This window comes from Pteronotus mesoamericanus, unplaced genomic scaffold, assembly GCF_021234165.1.
Source record: "Pteronotus mesoamericanus isolate MK-2021 breed Mesoamerican mustached bat unplaced genomic scaffold, CSHL_Meso_final contig_74, whole genome shotgun sequence".
Classification (NCBI taxonomy): domain Eukaryota; kingdom Metazoa; phylum Chordata; class Mammalia; order Chiroptera; family Mormoopidae; genus Pteronotus; species Pteronotus mesoamericanus.
This window is the reverse complement of record NW_026555247.1, coordinates 33293998-33312967: the sequence shown is the minus strand read 5'-3', so window position 1 is coordinate 33312967 and position 18970 is coordinate 33293998. Positions and strand designations below refer to the sequence as shown.

Genomic DNA, 18970 nt, shown 5'->3' with positions numbered 1-18970 from the left:
TGGGCGACAAATGTTTTGAAGGAAGGATTAAAGGAGCATTCCTTTTCGGAAAGGTCTAATGGCTTATACCTGGAGATAAGTGTACATCACATCCCCAAAGGATTTTAACAGTAGCTGGCAATCTTAAAAGAACTTCTTCCATCCATCTTTTCTTTGTGATGCTATGGAGAGAGAACCTACTTGAAAAACAGAAAATAAAAACCTCTTTGTAAAGGCTTCTGCTTCTATTTGTAAAAACTTCTGAGTTAACTCTAATATTTCAAAACAAGAATTATAGTATCTATAATTTGTTTTATCACTTTTAAACACTTAAGTGGATGAAAGTCATTCTAAAGTCATACCTATGGATACTACCACCAGCAATTGGAATATACTATTTTCAACCACAAATTTTCCCACCTTTATGCATTATAGTTCTGAACCATTTTCATAATGTAAAAGGTACAAAGTGATACAACTTGGGGGTTGGACACTTATGTCTTTATTTTTAATCCCTTTTGTGATTCACATACATTTATTTACTTCCAGTGTAGAGGTCAGAGAACTAGGAGAAAGGGAACCTCAGCGTTTTCTTGAGCTTACGTAACACAGATACAAATCTGTTAAAAAAAAATGTGAACAGACTCAAAGATGCTGAAAAAATCATATTAATCACTAAGAAAAACATCTGTTGTTTTCTTGAGTTAATTTTTTTCATGGTTCATAAATTTAATACTATTATGGCTGAATCTGTCCATCTTTTTTCTTTTTCTCCCCTCCTTGCAAGGTTAGGAATGTATCACACTTCACATCTATAAATAACTATAATTAAATATAGTTATTTAAATAATCTATATTTAGAAAGGTTTAGATAAATCTTGAACTTACTTTAATGCAGGTTTAGGTTTTAGATCCAACCAACACTATGAACTTTGTTTAAAGACTGTGTCTACATATAAGGGACTATGGTTAATCTGAATGGTGGAAATGTAGGTTATCTTCTTTACTTGATTTGTTGTTAAATGCAAAAGTATGTGGACTGTATACAACTAATGTAACACTTCCAATATCATAATATAGAGCAAAGATTTTCTGATATAAAGTCATTTCAAACAGAAAGACATGCAAAGGAATGCTTAGATATTCATATCTTTAGCTCTTCTTCAGGATCACCTCCCCACTGCATACATAAAGAGCTAGCTGGGTCAATCAGCCCCTATGAAAGCAAGCTTACTCATCTGTGTTTGACCTGTGGCCCTACAATATGATATTACAATGAAGGTGACAGGCATCTGTTTAATTCCTGCCACTACCGCTCAATAGCAGGGATTTCCTTGGCATCTCTGTCCCTGGCCAGGCGTGGGCCGTTGCTCACAGAACAGCTCTGTGGAAGGCAGGTGAGGAAGAAATCCATTCAACTTCCCATTCAATGAAAAAGAGAGGAATTATTCATGCTAATACCTAAAAATTCTTCAACAACATTTCCCATTAAAAAGCAATTTGCTGAACCTTGCTAATCACGATCAAGGACACTCCTGGGCAAACGCGGCAACCCTGTGGCTGGCTGTCACTACCGCCCTCAGCCTCCCAAACAAGGCCCCTCCCGCAGACCCACTGAGACAAATCCTGGCCGTCTTTCCAGGTGCGGTCCCAGCCTTCCCCTCCATGGCATCTCCCCTATCCCTCATGACCCACAGTGCCCCAGCTGGGTGCAAGCGATCTGTCTGTCATCTGTTGCCTGGGCCGGGGTATCAGCACTTCTGCCGGGCCTGCTGCCTCAAATTAATGCTTCCGCCGGGTGCGCCTCATCCCAGACATCCAACGTCAAGACGTACAGCACTTCACGGCAGTATTATTCAAAAATCAGTAGTACTTCGCACTTGTGAGATAAAACAAATATTCTCTGGAACTGCACAATGCTCTCAGCTTCCTCATCTTTAAGCTGAAAGGAACTGGCCTACGTAACTCCAACTGGAACTCACAGCTCTACACGTTTATAAGTATACAATTTAAAAGTGTCTCCTGCACACGGTGGCAGGAGAAGAATGCTAGACCGCAGAATCAGGGGCATCTTTCACTAACACAACTTCAGCCGAGGAAACAGCCAGGCCTGAAGGCACGCTGTGCTCATATAAAACTGCTCACTGCTTTGCCCTTTGCCATACCATCTGGGCACCCTAATAAGACATACTAAAAAGCAGAATATAGTATCAGGATTTTTTTTTTAAAGGATGGTATCTACTACAATGAGGGGGTTAAGTCAATGTAAATATTAAAACAACATCAAGATGTTTAAATTCTATTAAATGTATCTCTTTTTTTTTTTTAAGTGGAAAAACACAATCAATAAGTACATGGGGAAGAGACGCTGAGCTGGAGGCGTTTTCACCACGAGAAAGATAATACAAACAAACCCCGGAGCCACGCTGTCAGCAAGCCGAGTCCGGCTCAGGCTGGCTCCTTAGGACGTCAGAGAGAGCCGGCAGTTTTGAAACCCTCCCTGCTTGGAAAAGGTGCTAGGGTTTTTGGTTGGAGCTTAACCACATATTCCAGTATTTCTGCTCCAGCTCAGCTTTTCTAGTCAACTCAGTTTTAAAAATCTGAACCAAAGCAGCTTTTCCCCCTCCTGCAAAAGTTAAATACCTAGCCATGTATTTTAAAAGAATATGAAATGAAAAGAGAAAGATCCGCAAGAAGTATGGTTTATTGTAAGGCTATAAAAAGTCTCTCAAGAAAATGGAAGAGTTACAACATATGTGGGTCATTCCCTCTATTTTAAAAGTCTATCTGTTCTGGATTGACCTACAGAAAGTAAAAAAAGAAAAACTGTAAATCTATCCAACCATCTGAACCATCAAATACGTCGTGCGCCTCGGAAGGTCCCTTCCCCACCCAGGCCAGCTGCTCCCCAGGAGGCGGCTAGGAACACAATGAATGATTACAGGTTGAAGGCATATTCCCCTAAGTTATTACATGGGGGAAGTAAGAGCCTCTGGACTCACCCTGATCTATAAAAACTAAGTCAGGAATGAAGGCTGTGTAAATTTAAGGGCCTGGAACCGCTGATTTCCTAGGGGAAATTCTAATCCCTTCCTCCCTGGAGGAATTTCCTCACTTTCTGCTTACCCCATCTATATGGAACAATGCTTAAGATCAAAATAAACACAGAATGGTTTCAAAAGAATAGGCCGTCAAGGCAAGCCCTTAAAGGAACTGCTACAAAGTATCTGCACATTAAGTGTAGCACCACCAGCCAAACTAGTGAAAAGAGGGCCTTCTCCAACTCAGTTTATGATACTTTCATTTCACTTCATGACCTTTCTCTTCACCTAAAGCACTTTATTCAAAAGTGTCAGAACGGTCCACGGTTCTAAAATGACCAGGGTATATAATAAGCAGGCTTCTTGAAATTCAATCTCCTCCATCCTCCGTCCTGAAAGCTCAACCTCCTGCTAAAATGTGGAGGTGCCCTGAGACCACCAAAGTGTCACTTCAGGACGGCACCAACCAACCCGACACGACATCAAAGCTTTACTCTGAGGCCCACTCATGCCAGGCCACCTGTCTCACTCACTCACTTATTTATTTATTTTTTAATATCCCTCTCTATCCCGGATTGCCCAAGGAAGCCACAGTGGAATAACAAACAGGCGCTTTGAAAAGGAAACTCCACTGAGGTCATTACACATCCTGATGCTTACTGAGTCCAGGTTACTCCTAAACATCTTCCAGTAGCCTCCGTTTTGCCCCGGGGGTGGGGCGGGGCAGGGCGCGGGAAATCACAGATCTCTTGCAATACATACTTTGGCTCATATTTTCAGCACTATCCCTTCAGGCCTTTCACATCTTTAAATTGGAGCTGAGCTTATACAGCAGGTGGATTGCCTAGTCAGTCTCTCCAATGCAGGACCTGGAATTGTGCGCTGCCTACCGTGAATCACAGCCTGGAGCGATCAAAGGCAGGGCACTAACCCTCTGAACAATCACCAGCCGACTCTGGACGGAGTTCCCCAAGTTTCTTTTGGCCTTTACAGTGGAAACCGAGATAGTGTGTGTGGTATTAACCATTTCAACACCATCCACGAATTTCCTGCCTTTTCCTGACTACTGCAAATGTCCTGAAAGTATCATTAAGAGTTTTATGCAGGTCAATGTATTTAGGGCAGTACTCTAGCTCAGCAGTGATAAATCTGTTTGGTTATTTCAAGTCGCACAAACAGGTTACCCTTTAGGTTATAGCCTCAAGTGCTTTCAACCATGAACTTCTACAAAGGAACTCAGCATTTATCAAATTTCAAGGTAATTCTGACAGGGAGTAAATTTCTTCTGGTATTGTGAACTCTGATGTAGAGATAACACTTTTCTTATGAACATGTGTTATAAAATTATAGATTTATTTCAATGCCTAGGAATTCTGCCTCCAGGCTTAGCCAAGTGAGGCGGCTGCGACATTTATGAAAATCCTCTAAAAGGCGTTATCAAGGAAGGCCTCTTCCCAAACCCTTTCCTCACCTGTAAATCACACAGTGTGGACATTTTGTAGAGGTAATGTAAGATTGCTGACACCTCTGCCTATAAGAAGTAAAAGTAAACTTAATCACTGGATATACTACAGCAAAATGAAGTGGTAAAATTATAACATGCAGCCCTGGCTGGTGTGGCTCAGCAGACTGAGCGCTGGCCTGCGAACCAAAGGGTCACCAGTTTAATTCCCGGTCAGAGCACAAGCCTGGGTTGTGGGCCATGTCCCCAGTAGGGGGCGTGCAAGAGACAACCACATATTGGTGTTTCCCTCTTTCCCCCTCCCTTTTCCTCTATCTAAGAATAAATAAATAAATTCTTAATAAAAATTATAACATGCAGAAAATACCAGCTAAATGTTTCAATGTTTCAAAACTCAATACCACAAATACGAGTAAAGGTCCTTTTCTACAATGCATAGGTCACAAGTGAATTCGAGTCCTTTTAGGGGCTGCGCCATCACAGAACAGGGTTAGAGCTCCATGGTGCCAACTGTTCAAGGGACACACTCAGGACCAATGAGACGACAGCAGAAGGACATCACAGCTAGTTATTAAAGCCAACATTGCCAGGTATGCCCTCAATTCTTGTTGCCCTGTGTCTAATGCCATGCTGATCAAAAATGGCTTGTTCACTGTTGATCTCACTATCTTCCTTGGAGAAAGACTTGTCTATTACAGATACCTGGTTAAGATGGAAAAAACTAGCACGAACACCAATCAGGTCCGTCTGCATACACTGCCTCTTGTAAACCTCACCATAAACCTGTGAGCTGCCATTTCCACCCTCATTTCTCACTGCTGAGGGAGTACACGCAGAGAGGGCCTCTAACTACCCAGGAAGCGTCAGTCACTGCCGAGCTGGGTTCTGGGGCCTCCGCAGGTGCCTCCACCTGTCCACAGGCCAGCGTGGCCAAGCACCAGGTGGAGCCACTGTCCTCAAAATTTTCAGCAGGAATGTCACATCACAGGAAGCATTAAAGTTTGTTTTGTTTGTTTGTTTTTGTAGCTACACAGGCTTTTTAATTGTGCAAAGATATACATAGTCTTAAAATTCCCATGATACATACACAAAGTGATATGGCAACGTACTAGTTATCACAACCAACTGAAAGAGTAAAGGAGCTCCATTTCACAGGCTGCTGGGAAGGCTGAGAGGGTGCTTCTCCAATCGGATAGATACATAGGCACGTGGAATAAACGAAGGCACTTTTCAAATGCTCAAGTGCTACAGAAACATAAGCTCTCACTGCAAGTCTTGGGTCTGTGTGTGAAAACACATTCCAGTGTCCACCCTGTGCCCTGCCCACGCTTTTCAAGACGTCCCTGAAAACAGTTGAAACTTTGTTACATAATATTGGAACATGCTCACATATGACCACAGTAAGAGGAATTTCTACTGTACTCAAGGGGGGAAAGCTTTACAGAATCCAATCAGAAACTGAGTCAATAAAAAGAATACTAGCCTTTTCCCTTAATCGTTATACTGTTCTTGCGTTTTTCAATAAAGGGTGGTTTAGACATATATTCACAGAATTACTTTTTAGGATAAAAAAGAGACACCCAGTAGTGTCAAAATTTTTCTGTAGAGTAAAATCACATTTTTTTTTTAAAGAGTCAAACTAAAATTCCTCCCAAATTTAAAAAAGAAAAACAAAAAAAACAACCCAGTTTGGATAGTCCTGTGTGTTCAGGAAAATGAATTTTTAAATCACAAGATGCTGCACTGCTTCTGTGAAGTGTATGTCCACTGAGGGGGCCCAGGGAAAAGTCAGAGCAAGGAAGGAAGGGACACGCCCTCCGCTGTCAGCACGCACGGTGGGTGTCAGAACGGGGGTCTCTGCCGCCCCGCCCCCTCACGGGGACCTTGCTCCCTCTGTTTCCCTCAAACACTCTGCGTCAGCAAGAAACTGAGATAAGTTTGTGAAGCTCTCCACGTCCCTAGTGTAATGTTATATACACAGTGGGCCTTAAACACTTAATAACATTAATGGGATTAAAAGTGGCTCCTGAAGCTCATAAAATGCAGAGCCTCACAGTTATTATGTGGGAAACCGTGCTGAAAGGGGGCTTGAATGCTGGTAAACAGTGATTCAGCTCCCCTGGAATAACGCCAGTGCAGTTAAGAAGCTCAAAACCAGACCAAATGACTCAAACACTACTTTAAGAAAATCACTGACTATTAAAAATGCCACAAATTGAACTGTGACGTTCGCAGAACTTCTAAATATTACAACTGATGACTGTAAGAACCAATTCTACCTTCCTCAGGGTTTCAGACGGGGGGGGGGGGCGGGGGGAATCTGTCAGCACAAGGGGTTTGTTCCCATGTATTTTTTCTAGGAATCTAGCTGGTTAACATTTTTTGGAGTCATGTTGCATTTTAGATTTATTCATGACAGGATGTTTGGGAGGCAGAGGCTGAGAAAAGTACTCAACAAATTCACCTTGTAACAAGGTCTAAGGCATAGGTTATAAAATATGAGCCCTTTCGTCAAAGGAATCCTGCGTGATTTGCCCAAACAAGATTTCTGACATCACTCATAAACCAGACTGCAATAGATTTCAGTTCATTTGTCATGTACGCTAATAATGATATGCGCTTCTAACCAAAGCAGAAGATATTTGAAACATCAAAAAAGCGTGGTGGCAGCCAGACTGCAGACGCCCAAGTGAATGTTTTCCCTCAAGATAAATAAGGCCGGGGCAGCTGCCGCCGGCACTTAACACCGCTGCCTGCACAAAACACGCATGGAGTGTTGAATGGAGCGGACAGTTTTACCGCACGACAAGTTTTCATTTTGCTCCTTAAAGGAAACAGTTTTTGCTTAAGAGAAAACCAGCTTCTTACCAACCACTGACAAATTTATGTATGTGTGCAAAAATACACCTATGAAAATGAAAACTCCCGTGTGCTTAAAGAATTTAGGCTCCGGAAAGAGCTCTTTATTCTAGAATTTGAAGAGATTTGTTTTTCCCACTATAACCATCCTTGCAAGCAAGTTTAAATAACCCGTTTATGCAAGGCATGCGAAAGTTTTAGAACATTCTACTTATTTTCAGATTACATTAGAAACTTCAATCCACATGAGACTTTAGTTCATTGTATACATCCATTTGTCTTTGATATCTAACTGCAAAGATAATTTGAGATTTTGGTAATAAAACTGAATAGTCACCAAAACTGGAGGAAAGGCGTCCTGTCTGCCAATTTTCCATGTTAAGGGGCCCGTGTTCACATGGAGTTGTGCGGCCCATGACTGTGCTGATGCTCCTTTCTCAGGGGGAAGGGTCAAAGCTGTTACAACACCCAAATTCTATCAAAATCTGAACCACTGTATAAAAACAGTTATCAGTCTGGACAAAGAAAAAGCACTTTGACATTTCCTAATAAAGGGGTTAGAGACAATAAACAGTAAGTACTAAGGAAAGAATAAGAAGAAATAGTTATGTAACACCAAGAAAAATATAATATTTGCATGTAGTCTCATAACCCCCTCACAGCGGTGAAAGCCAATGATAGAGCAATGATAAAGGTGACTTGAATGGCCAACACTATTTCTCAACATAAAGTGGTAAATTAAAAGATGATAGAATTCTACAGCAATGCTCAGCCACCCACTTTGAAAAGTCACAATTCACAATGAAAACCCACACAAAGGCCCCCGGACGTTTCACAGTCACATCCTCCAACTGGAAATCACATGCAATTCTGGGGGAAAATTCCAGGTCAAAATAGGAGTTCGCTCTGTAATGAGAACACACGATGGCTAGTGAGTACTAGTAAAAGAGAGCTCGTTGATGAAACTTCTCACCCCGCTCTAAGCCACGGGAGCTGCGGAGTCATCGCCCGCCTGGCGGGGTTCGCAGCTGTCTCTCTGTGCTCCATTTCACGGCAAGGGAGCGAGCAAGAGCACGGGGCAATAAGGGCCAAAATCCGTGCTCGGGCATCTGTCTCCACAGCTGGCGACACGGCGCTTCCAACTCTCTACACAGCATCTCGGCTTAGACACTCAAGTGGGCAAAGTCGCAGGCCTTGCAATCTGACCATCAGCCAGTCTCCAGTCAGTTTCACCTCAGCCCATCAGCCAATTGGCTTCAGAAACACGTTGCTCACTGTCCCCCTCTTGTTCAGTATTAATGGGACCAAAAAAAAAAAAAAAAAGAAGAAGAAGAAGAAGAAAGAAAAAGAAGATAAACGATAACACGGGCCGACTCTCTACAGCAAAAAGGCCATTAGGAAGAATTGGTCACATTTTGCACACACTTGATTAACAGACTAGTCTCGAGTTTTTGGCGATACTCTCTCACTTCTATTAGAACTACTGTTAAAAGGAAGTGTATTCGCGGGCTCTGTTTGCAGGCAGCTTTTAAATACATTTCCAACATCGATGTGCTGGGGCACTGGCAGGTTAATTTGCAGTAATAAAATTTTTAAATGCTTTTATTCAGAAGAGGGGGGTGAGGGGGATGTTTGGATTTTCAAAACAGGCAGAGCTGTTTGACTTTGAGGCCCTAAAAGCACAGATATTTTCTGAAAGGCTAACTGGTTTCTGGGCCTCTACTGAACTCCGGAGCACAAATCATGCTCCCACAACTTGGCCAAAACTTAAGTTACACTGGCCCGCAGCTGGGAAACTGCCGGAGGGAGTAGGAGGATGTTTATTTTAATTACGCTGCACAATAAGCGTTCTGAGGCTGAATCAGTCCTTTTTCCCACCGGCCCTAGCACGGAAACACAAGCTCACTTACCGGGGCTCCTGCCACGGTGCAACCCGGGCCGGTGGCGTTACTCGCCTCGGGATTCTGGTGAGACTCCTCCGGTCCCCGAGTCACAAGAATTCTGAAGTGCTGTTGCCCCGCATTTTGATCTTGCCTGATCTTAAACGTGCAGCCCTGACTCTGTGACGTCCTTTCCACGGAGTTCCTCCGGTGGATTTCGGGGGTCACCCTGCGGCCCCCAGGCGGTGTCTCCGGGTGTCCCTGGTGGCCCCGCTCTTCCGTGGGGCTGCTGAGCTCTGCTCGGGGCTGCGTGGGGTAGGAGGTGCTCCTTTCCAGCCGGATACGGGGGTACCGCACCAGCCTGTCCCCCTTCGTGCCCGTGAACCCAAAGTTGAAGTCACCACCCACACCTGGTGGCGGCTGCTGCAGCTGGAAGACAAAGCACCTCTTCCCAGAACTTCCAGAAGCATCCGGAACGTGCTGCAGGGACCAGCGCCTGGGTTCCGGAGCCGAAGGGCTACCCTGGCCGTCCGCCCCAAAGGGCATCAGCCTCACCTGGCGCACGTCAGCGCTGGAGGCTCGGTGCTGGATCCGGAGTCCGCCACCTTTGGGTCCCTGGGTGGCCGCAGGCTCAGCCTCCACGCGGCCATCGGCAGCGACGGGGCCCCGCGCCCGGCGGCCACACGTGCCGTTGACTTGGGGGCCTGCACTCCTAGTGGCCCTGGGAGGGGAGCTCTTGGGGGTCTGGGGCTCGGGGGGCTCCGGGCAGCGGCCTGGACACACTGACCCCGCGTCACCGTCCAGGCCCTCGGGCGGCCCACACGTGTCCGGGGCGCCGTCCGCCGCTTTGCGCTGCAGCGAGATCTGCACCGATGAGCTCCGGGTGGGCCGCGCGTCCACGGGGCTCAGGAGCTGCGGGATGAACATGGACGTGCTGCGCTTCAGCGCGCCCACCGCCTCCGGCAGGCCGCCGCCGTCCTCCGCCGCCCGGTGGGCGAAGAGGTGAGCGCCGCCCCGCCGCGGCAGGGTGTGGAATGCCATGAAAAAGTCGTCTTCTCTCTCCTGGTCGAGGATCTCTGACTCGGGGGCCGTGTTGCTGCGACCGGAGCCAAAATGAAACCGAAGCCGATGGGCCATGGTGCCCAGGGGGGCAGGGAGGGAGAGGGCGAGCGGCGACAACGCGCTCGGCACTGCCAGAAGTCAAAAACCGGAGACACAGACTCCAAGAAAAAGCGTCCCATCTGCCAAACCTTTAGCTCTGCGGCACCAACAGCGACAGATAGCAGAAATAACCCAAGTGGCAAGCGGCATTCCAGGCATGATTGGATAAGAGCAAAAAGCTCTCATCCGCACTGTGACAGAGGGTAGGGTGGCCAGAACCACATGACCGCTGTCTCCCCCTCCAATGCCAGCTTGTGGACTTAGTGGAGTTTTCCCCCCTCTCGCTCTCATTTCTTTCTTTCTTTTTTTTTTTAAACAGCACAAGAGCCTGAAACAGCACCTTCCCAGCTGCTGCTTTTTTCCGTCAGACAGGAGTGGCCCCAGCAGGGAGCTCTTGCAGCTGACTAAGGCAGCAGACACACTCGGAGCCACGCTGCCATAAATCTATCCACATCGCGCTCACAAGACAGTTCTTTCCACGGAGTGGGGTGCTCGGACTCCCTCTAACCAACGCGAGACCTGGCACTGAACACACGGAGCACACACGGTATTTCCCCACCTCCCTGCGGGGCTGAATGACGACGGGCAAAAACGCCTTGGCTCTAGGAAAACGCTTTCACAAGCCTCAGAGGCTGTGTTCCTGTTATTTATGATATTGCCACACTACCCAGATGGAATGCCAACGAATAAAACGTACTATAAATACGGCCACACGCCCCACAGAATTAGTGTCCCTTTAATGCTAAATAATTCGACCATGATCTACAGGTCACAAAATAGCTGAGGGGAAGGAGTATGACTTATAACACTGGCAGGGAGTGGTCTGTCTCCTGCTGCTACAACACTTTTCATTTAAAAGGCGTGGGTCTGGCTGTGCTGATCGCAGACGCAGCGACTGCCATCGAGGGAAGTACCAGAGAAAAGGAGCCCAGCTGGAGAAAACGTTTTCTCCCATATGTCAAGTAAGAAGAAAAAAACAATACGCCGCCCCTCCCCACATAAAAGAGGGGAGAATTGACGAAGGGCGTCCATGTGCTTTTTGTTGTACATAAATTTAAATACCGTGCGGGGAAAAGGCTGCCCAGGGCTGTCTGTTTTCCAATGAGAAGTCAGCAATATTAACACTGCTGGGATGCAAACAAGGAATCTTGCTAGTTTTGCAAAGAGCCAAGAGGAGCTAAGGGGGGGGGGGGGGGAGTAAAGGTCCTCATTCAAAAAACTGTCATCAGATTTGTAGTGAACTTGGATGTATTCTGTGTGTTTTAAACTGACACCCTTCTGTGACCCAGAAACATGGGTTCTTTAACACAGAGGTTTACTTAGGAGGGAGTGAAAAGTAGGAGGGGAAAATACCAAGCTGCAAAGAGGGACAAAAAGTTTATTTTAAAATCCGCGAAGCATGACCTTGTCAACAGTTGCAGGGCCAAGGGCGTGGAGGAATCAACCCTGTGCTTACATACATACAAACCTATTTTCTAAAGGCCTGTGTTTTAAATGCCAAAAATGATCTCTGGGAGAGAAATGGAAGCTGGTCTGTTTAATGCTAACACTGCCAAGCACCCTCCGGTCATACATTGTCTTCAACGGGTTATTGGCCAAAGAGAAAACCTCTGGGAGCAGCATTGCTTAGGCAGGACACTGCAGATGGCCCGGGGCAGCACCAGGTATTTCTGCCACAAACCAGATTTTCAGATGAAGCCTGTGTTCACACAAGAGTTCTTAGAGCCCTGCCCTTCAAAGCCCTTTTGGGCCTGGAAGCGCGGCGGCAGCTCAGGACCCACGGCAGAGGCGTCTCAGCAACCGCCATTGGGTTAGAAAATGGGACTGGGAAGCAAATGTTTTTACAGTGAATTTCTCCTAATAGAAGAAAATTAAGTAATGAATTAAAACACATCTGACAAGAAGCAATTTTCCCTCACACTTGGCCCTGGCTTCGCCTTAAAGAAGTGTCATTATACCCAATAAATGAGAGAATAAGGGTTAGTCCGCAACTGTGCCTGTGACTCCCGGGACTTAATGCCACATCCCCGAACACTAATTCACAGTCTGTGCGGGCTGGGGTTGGGGGTGCTAAGAAGTGCACCCTCAGCAGACTCTCCCACTCAACTGAACAAGAAAATAACTTCACACACAGAGCAAAACTGATTTAGGTATGCGGTACAACTAAGTATCACCCAAGGTAAAAAAAGAAAAAAAAAGGTTGAGTTTGACATGAAGCCGCCAAGACCCCAAACATATTTGTAATAGAAATGCTATCAGGGCGGTAGGCCAGAATCTGTTGGCTTTCTAATTTGGAGAATACCAAGCAGAGGAAATGAAACACACTCCCCAATTCTATAAGCAAGGTGAAAAGCCTGGCTATTCACCTCGGCAGGCCTGAGACTAGGGGGCTCAGTTCCCACGGGGACACCGCCACTGGCCGAGGGCTCCGGACCCTACCTCTCCCTGCAGCAAGGACAGGGAGCGGTAGTGAGCCGCACTTGAAGCCTCCTCTGGGTGAGATACTCTACCAGCCTCAAGCTATTTAACAACTGGGAGTTTCAGTTGAATTCTGCAGCAAGAAGGGTTCATAAGAACATTCATTTTAACCTAATAATGCACCTAAGTGTCAGGGAAAGTAAATGTGAGTGACAACTGATTACACCGAGTTATAATACCACTTCTAAGAGTACCTTAAAGCTGGCCTGTAAAGTTCATTTTCATAGCTGAAACACTTGACTCATGGGTTCTTGGTGTTTACATTCTGGTTAGGCAATTGGCAAAATGCTTCAAGCTGGATTTGCTTCTGAACTTCCATTTCCCAAACAAAATCTTAGTTTTATCACATCTGTATCTATAAATAGAATATATACACAGCTATATATCCATATCTTACCTATCTATCAATCTCTAGGTAAAATATTAGTTTATATCAGCCTTAAGCCTCAGGCATACCTTTGGTTCTTTCAAGGTACTTTCTATTAATTTCCCTTGAGAAAGTACCGCTTTTAAAATACAGCTTAATTTTACCTGCTAAATATAGAGTCACTTTTGTTAATTAAATTTTTGTGTTCCCAAAGGGACGCCCCATAGATTTGCGCCCAGAAGGTGACAGAGCTGTCGTCTGGCTCATCTTTAAAATCCCTGGAAGGCTGGTCTGCCTGAGTGGCGGCCTCTTTGCAGACCTGCCTGCCTACCCTCCTGCATTCCCAACAGAAGGACCTAGGCATATCGTTTGATGTATCGTCAGTGTGGCTTTCACTTGTATTAACCAGGTTTAAAAAACAAACAAACAAACATGCACATACACAAATAAAATTTCTGTCCTAGCCAGACAAGAATATTTGTCAGAATCAGGAGCTAGTGATGGAACAAAAATAAAGTCTTGGGTGGGGGAAGCAGATATACTGTCAGGAGTACAACATAAACAGAGTTCTCAAAGATGCTGCTTTAAAAATTAAGTTTTTAAAAAATGAAGCAAAAATAAAAACTGGGACCCACTTACCAATCTGTTTTCATCAAATACTTCAAACAGGAGTCTGTGATTAGATGGGTTTACCTATTGGGACATAAAAAGTATTTCAAAAATGGTCAGAAATAATCCAAAGGATGAAATAAGAGATAACAGTATGCTTTATAATACACCCAAATCAAGTGTGTAATCTGAATAACTGACTTCTTCTGAAAATCCTGTGTCTGCTAAATCAAGTTTCCTATTATTTCTGTATTGTTCTATGCCTAATATTGAGGTATATAAAAACAAAATGCTTTTAGCTGCTTTTCTAACATGATCAATGATAATTCTAAATAGTTCTAAAGAGTTTTGCAATCTCCTCTATGAAAGGTAAGCTCATGCCTCTAGACCAGTGATTTTCAACCTTTTTTCATCTCATGGCACACATAAACTAATTATTAAAATTGTGCAGCACATGAAGAAATTTATGTTTTGCCAATCTGACCAAAAAATAGGTATAATTTTGATTCATTCACACCGGACAGCTATTGTTGTGTTGGCTGTTGTCATTTTGTAATTTGACAATCTAAGGGAGAAGAGGTCAGTGCCCCTGACGAAATAGTTAGGTACTGCAGGTTTTCGAAAGCTTCGCAGCACACTGGGTGAAAATTGCTGCTCTAGACCAAGATTTTACATGCATGAGTTCTACACCTGAGGCTCTCTCTTAGGCTAATAATAATAAGAGTAATAGCAATAATTAAAATAATGAAAAATAATAAAAGCAGCTAATTACTATATTGTGCTTATTTTTTCAGGCACTATCTTCTTATTAAATATTTAAAAACACTGGCTCTCATTTCATCCTATGACCACACCCTATGATGTATGACGGTCACCCCGATCTTACAAATGAGGAGCTGAGGCCATGAAGTAAGTTGCCTAAGAGCCCAGAGCTGGTATGCAGGGCAACGAGCGCCCCAACCAGGTCTGGCCTCCAGCAACCAGGTGCTTGTCTCCAGAGCCCATGTTTTGAACTATTAGAGAGACAAAGGAAGAAGAGATGTCCCCCACTTCCAGCAACCATGGCGTCCATGTCAGAGCTAGCGGGCTTTCGATGTCCTTTTGCTTCTTTCTGCCTCTTTACTAAAACCTCCCGAAAATGGCAGGAATCATCATTCAGACTCAAGTATCCTTTCGTGAGTATCAACCACATGTGAGAGATGGCGGTAGGCATTCTCGTTTATATTCACATATAAATCCTGGGCATAGCCCTGTATCCTTTCTCTCTCCAATGTGAGCAATAAGGCACCTGCAGAGAATGTGAGTCCTTGGGTGGCTTTTCCAAGGTCACCAAGGCTGTGTGTTGTAGAGACCGAGATGGGACCCAAGTCTCCTGTTGGTGAGTCCCAGCCACTTTGTGATGGAGAATGGAATGAAATGACGTTTGACATACAGCACAGAGAGCATGACTTGTGCCTCTGGCCCCTTGGCCTGTCCCTTGGCCTAGTGACGGAACAGGCAGACGGACGGAGGGGCTCGTGTCTGAGCTCTGTGAAGGGCTGAGGGGCGGACCAACGCACCCATGGGTCGGGGCGGGAGCCGGCACACAGTGGGCATGCCGTATCGATTTGTGGAATGAATAAAGCAAAGGCCTTTTGGTAAAAAGCCAAGAAAAATAGTTTACATATGTATATAGCTGAGATTATTTTAAAAAATTTTTTGGATGTACTACAATTGACATAAATGAGGCCGAGGCGTTAAACTGGAAGGGTGTAAATAATTTGGAATTTCCCAAGTGGAAAGCTCTATTTGAGAGTTTACTAAAGGCTGATAACCTCTATCTGCCCCATTAGCTTCTCAGTCCTTCATGAACTCATTTTAAGTATATCCTATACAGAGGACCTCACTAAGTGTTAAAGGGATCAATGCCATAGTTCAGCTCTGAGCATAACAGAAAACATGTATACAGTGATCTAAGTTTGGAACACATAAAATACTATTGTGATTGAAAGAAGAAATCAGGACCACTTATAATGGGTCTAATAATAATAATGTTCTTCGGAAATGTAGTAATCAAAAGATCTCATCTGGAATATTTCTGAAGGTAAAGTAGTTTTTAATATCACAGCTGTACAGATAATGAAAATATATTCATTTTGCCCTGGCCAGTGTGGCTCAGTTAGTTGGAGCAGTGTCCCATAACCAAAGGGTTGCACGTTCGATTCCTGGTCAGGGCACATACCGAGGTTGTGATTTCAATCCCTGGTTGGGTGTGTATGGGAGGCAAGCTCTCCCTTCCGCTTTCTCTAAAAGCAATAAAAAAATGTCCTCGGCTGAGGACTACATATATATTTTGAAGTTAAAAAAAAAAACCCCAAAAACCTTTTCTTTTCATTACATAGCTGAGCAGCTTAATATTTCCTAAATTTTAGTACAAAAAAACCAGCAACCACCACAAAAACTCACTGAATAGTAATCTGTTAATTCACAGAATTCACTTATTTCTACATATACAGCTACACATTAAATATAAAAGGTTGATGAAATTTTATCTAATTTGGTGATATTTAAACTCCAGAAGTAGTCTTATACCCCTCCCCCCCACACACTCACACTAAATATCTGAATTACAAAAATTTTCCTTCCTAACTGGAACATGACTGATAATATTTAGGCTTCTTTGGCATCGTGTTGCCTCTATTGTTTTAGCCTACCTCTAAAATAATTCATAACCCACGCCTCAGAGAGGTAATTAAGCTACTGGTTTGATGATATTTTACCTTATTTTTTAAAGAAAATTTTGAATAGAAAAGCTAAAATATGATATTTGGATAACTTCCTTTTCATGTCCTTAAAACATTCCCAAATAAAACCAGTCCAGATTTTGTTACCACTCGCCAGAGTCTTCGAAAATTTGGGGCACATCAGGAGGCTGCCCAATTGTTTCTCATGGTAAAAGGAATTTCACAAAAAGTTAACAAGCTTTCACACAATATGAATCTATTATGATAATAAATATGTCAACTTATCAATAACAATTGTTACAAAAAATGAAAGACTTACTCTAAAATAAAATTCTTCATTCCATTTTGGGTTCAGCGTCTGGAAGAGAAATTATCTTGTAATATCTTTCACAGTCCTTGAAACTTAACAGTTACTAGTCCAATGCAGTCCACATATTTTGCTTAACAATTTTTTTATTGAAAAAAAACTAAGAGATTCCCAAAATGGCAAAAAAAAAATATGCATTTAGCCAACTATTTAAGGCTATTTTATAAACCAAACTAGATGGGGAAGGGATGTATTTATGAAACAGATGATTCATAGATAAGAAACTATAAATCGCAAGCTATCAACCAGAAGGAATAGCATTGGGGATGTAACAAGAGCTCTCATCATGAAAACATAAAGGTATCTTTTAAGAAATTAGCATGGAGATGATTACGCTATCAAGGAGGAAATAAACTTTATACATGCTCCTCAATCTGCGTGCTACAAACTCACTTTGGAGAGAAACAAAGCAGGTGGCGGGGGGGGGCGGTGAACGCGCTCGCTATTTATATCAATACTCAAACCTGGAGAACATTTTATAAGAACAGTATTGATGATCAGATTATATTAACGAGGAAAAAAATCTGCCAGTTATTAACCAAAAGTAACTTATTTTTTCCCAAAATAACCAGGTTTAAAAAACGTCCTTCTCCCTAGCCTTTGCTCCTTCTCTCTGTCCATTCATCCATCTGTCTCCATATCCATCTATTTAAATGGATAGTGCGCAAGAACATGGAAAGGGTCCTCTGTCCTCAGCATAGACAATAGATTGACTGTCAGACATCCTCTGAAACTAAGATGAAACAGACGCTCTAAAAGAACACATATACATATAGACATACATAGAGTATACATGCTTGTGCATTTTGGACATTCATAACACTCTTAAATAAACATGTCTCAAAAATTATACGTAAAAATTTAAGACTGAAAAATCACCACTTCACCAATGGCTACAAATATTTTGTAGTCAGAATATTTGCCTTTCTTAACCCTATTTCCTTTAACGTACTAGTGCAGGAAGAAGCAAATAATAAAAGTAATAACAACAATAACAACAACACAATGAACTATAAAAAATTTTCTAAAACCACAGTATTGATAAAACAATGAACTGGCATTTCTGAAAAATCAGCACTTTCCCCACCCACAACCCAACAGTGAATCCAGCCCTAAATAATGAAGGCTTCCTACTTTCAGCTATGAATGAATGGAGCAGGGATGGTGATGGGCGAGAGGCGGGGAGGGGGAGGGGAGGGCGCGCCAGGCGGCCAGGGTGCCGATGGAGCGCCCAGGCCTGCCCTGGGCTGCTGCGTCCTGGGGACCAGCTTCATGGAAATGCACAGGGAGGAAGCACAGGACAGGTGAGGGAAGAAAACAGCGTGAGCCCACAAAACGCATGAAGGGCCAGGAACGCGGCCGGGAGGAGAGAAGAAACCCCAGCGATCCCAGCACGGCAATACTAACCCGGAGGCGGGCTGCCCGGAGAGCGGAGCGGCCCCAGCCTCGCTGCACCCTCTACCGTGCGGAGGAGGGAGGAGGCCCGCCCCTCGGCAAGAAACGCTTTCCAGCGTCCCGAATCCCAGGTTTTGGTAGCTCCGGCTCTCCGCTCCCTCGGCGTTCAGCAGGCGACCAGGTCCCGGCCTGCCCTCCCCGCAGGGCGGCCCGCTCCACTGATAGCTGAACCAGTGACAGCGCCTAGTACGCCTAACACAGCAAACAATGGCCTCCCTCCTTCGCAGGCATCCTCCCCACTAATCAAAACATCTTTAATGCCAGGCCGAATGCCAGGTGGAGGACACACTACAGCTGCTGCTCCCCACACCAAATGCCCTGGTCAGAGGGCCCAGGCGTCTGCACAATAGCAGGAGAGCTACCATTTTTTAAAAAAAGCCATCAAGCTCTCCAGGAAATGCTTACCACAGTGTTATCTCACCACCCAAAGGTAGTGAGGAAAAAATAGCAGTAATCCACAAATAACACTGAAGCAGAAGAATAGCACTTTTGATTTTTGAAAGTGCGTCTTCAACAGATGCCCCAAATATGGAGTCAATATTTTGTATCAACATGGAGACAGATGAATTAAAATATAATTATGGAAACA

At 44.2% G+C, this 18970-nt stretch overlaps 1 protein-coding gene across 8 annotated transcripts in view; it reads right to left on the bottom strand.

Moving 5' to 3' along the window:
• The window catches only part of NEDD4L (NEDD4 like E3 ubiquitin protein ligase), a 298669-nt gene that overhangs the window by 114597 nt on the left and 165102 nt on the right, over nucleotides 1-18970 (bottom strand). For 5 of the 8 annotated variants that reach the window (XM_054583730.1, XM_054583726.1, XM_054583728.1 and 2 more), the window contains exon 1: nucleotides 9252-10528. In XM_054583730.1, the coding sequence (XP_054439705.1) occupies nucleotides 9252-10358 (1107 nt within the window). In that variant the 5' untranslated portion in view covers nucleotides 10359-10528. Of the gene's footprint in view, nucleotides 1-9251; nucleotides 10529-13866; nucleotides 13921-16878; nucleotides 16918-18970 lie in introns of those variants that run through there. The other 3 variants (XM_054583731.1, XM_054583732.1, XM_054583733.1) reach the window with 1 other exon arrangement.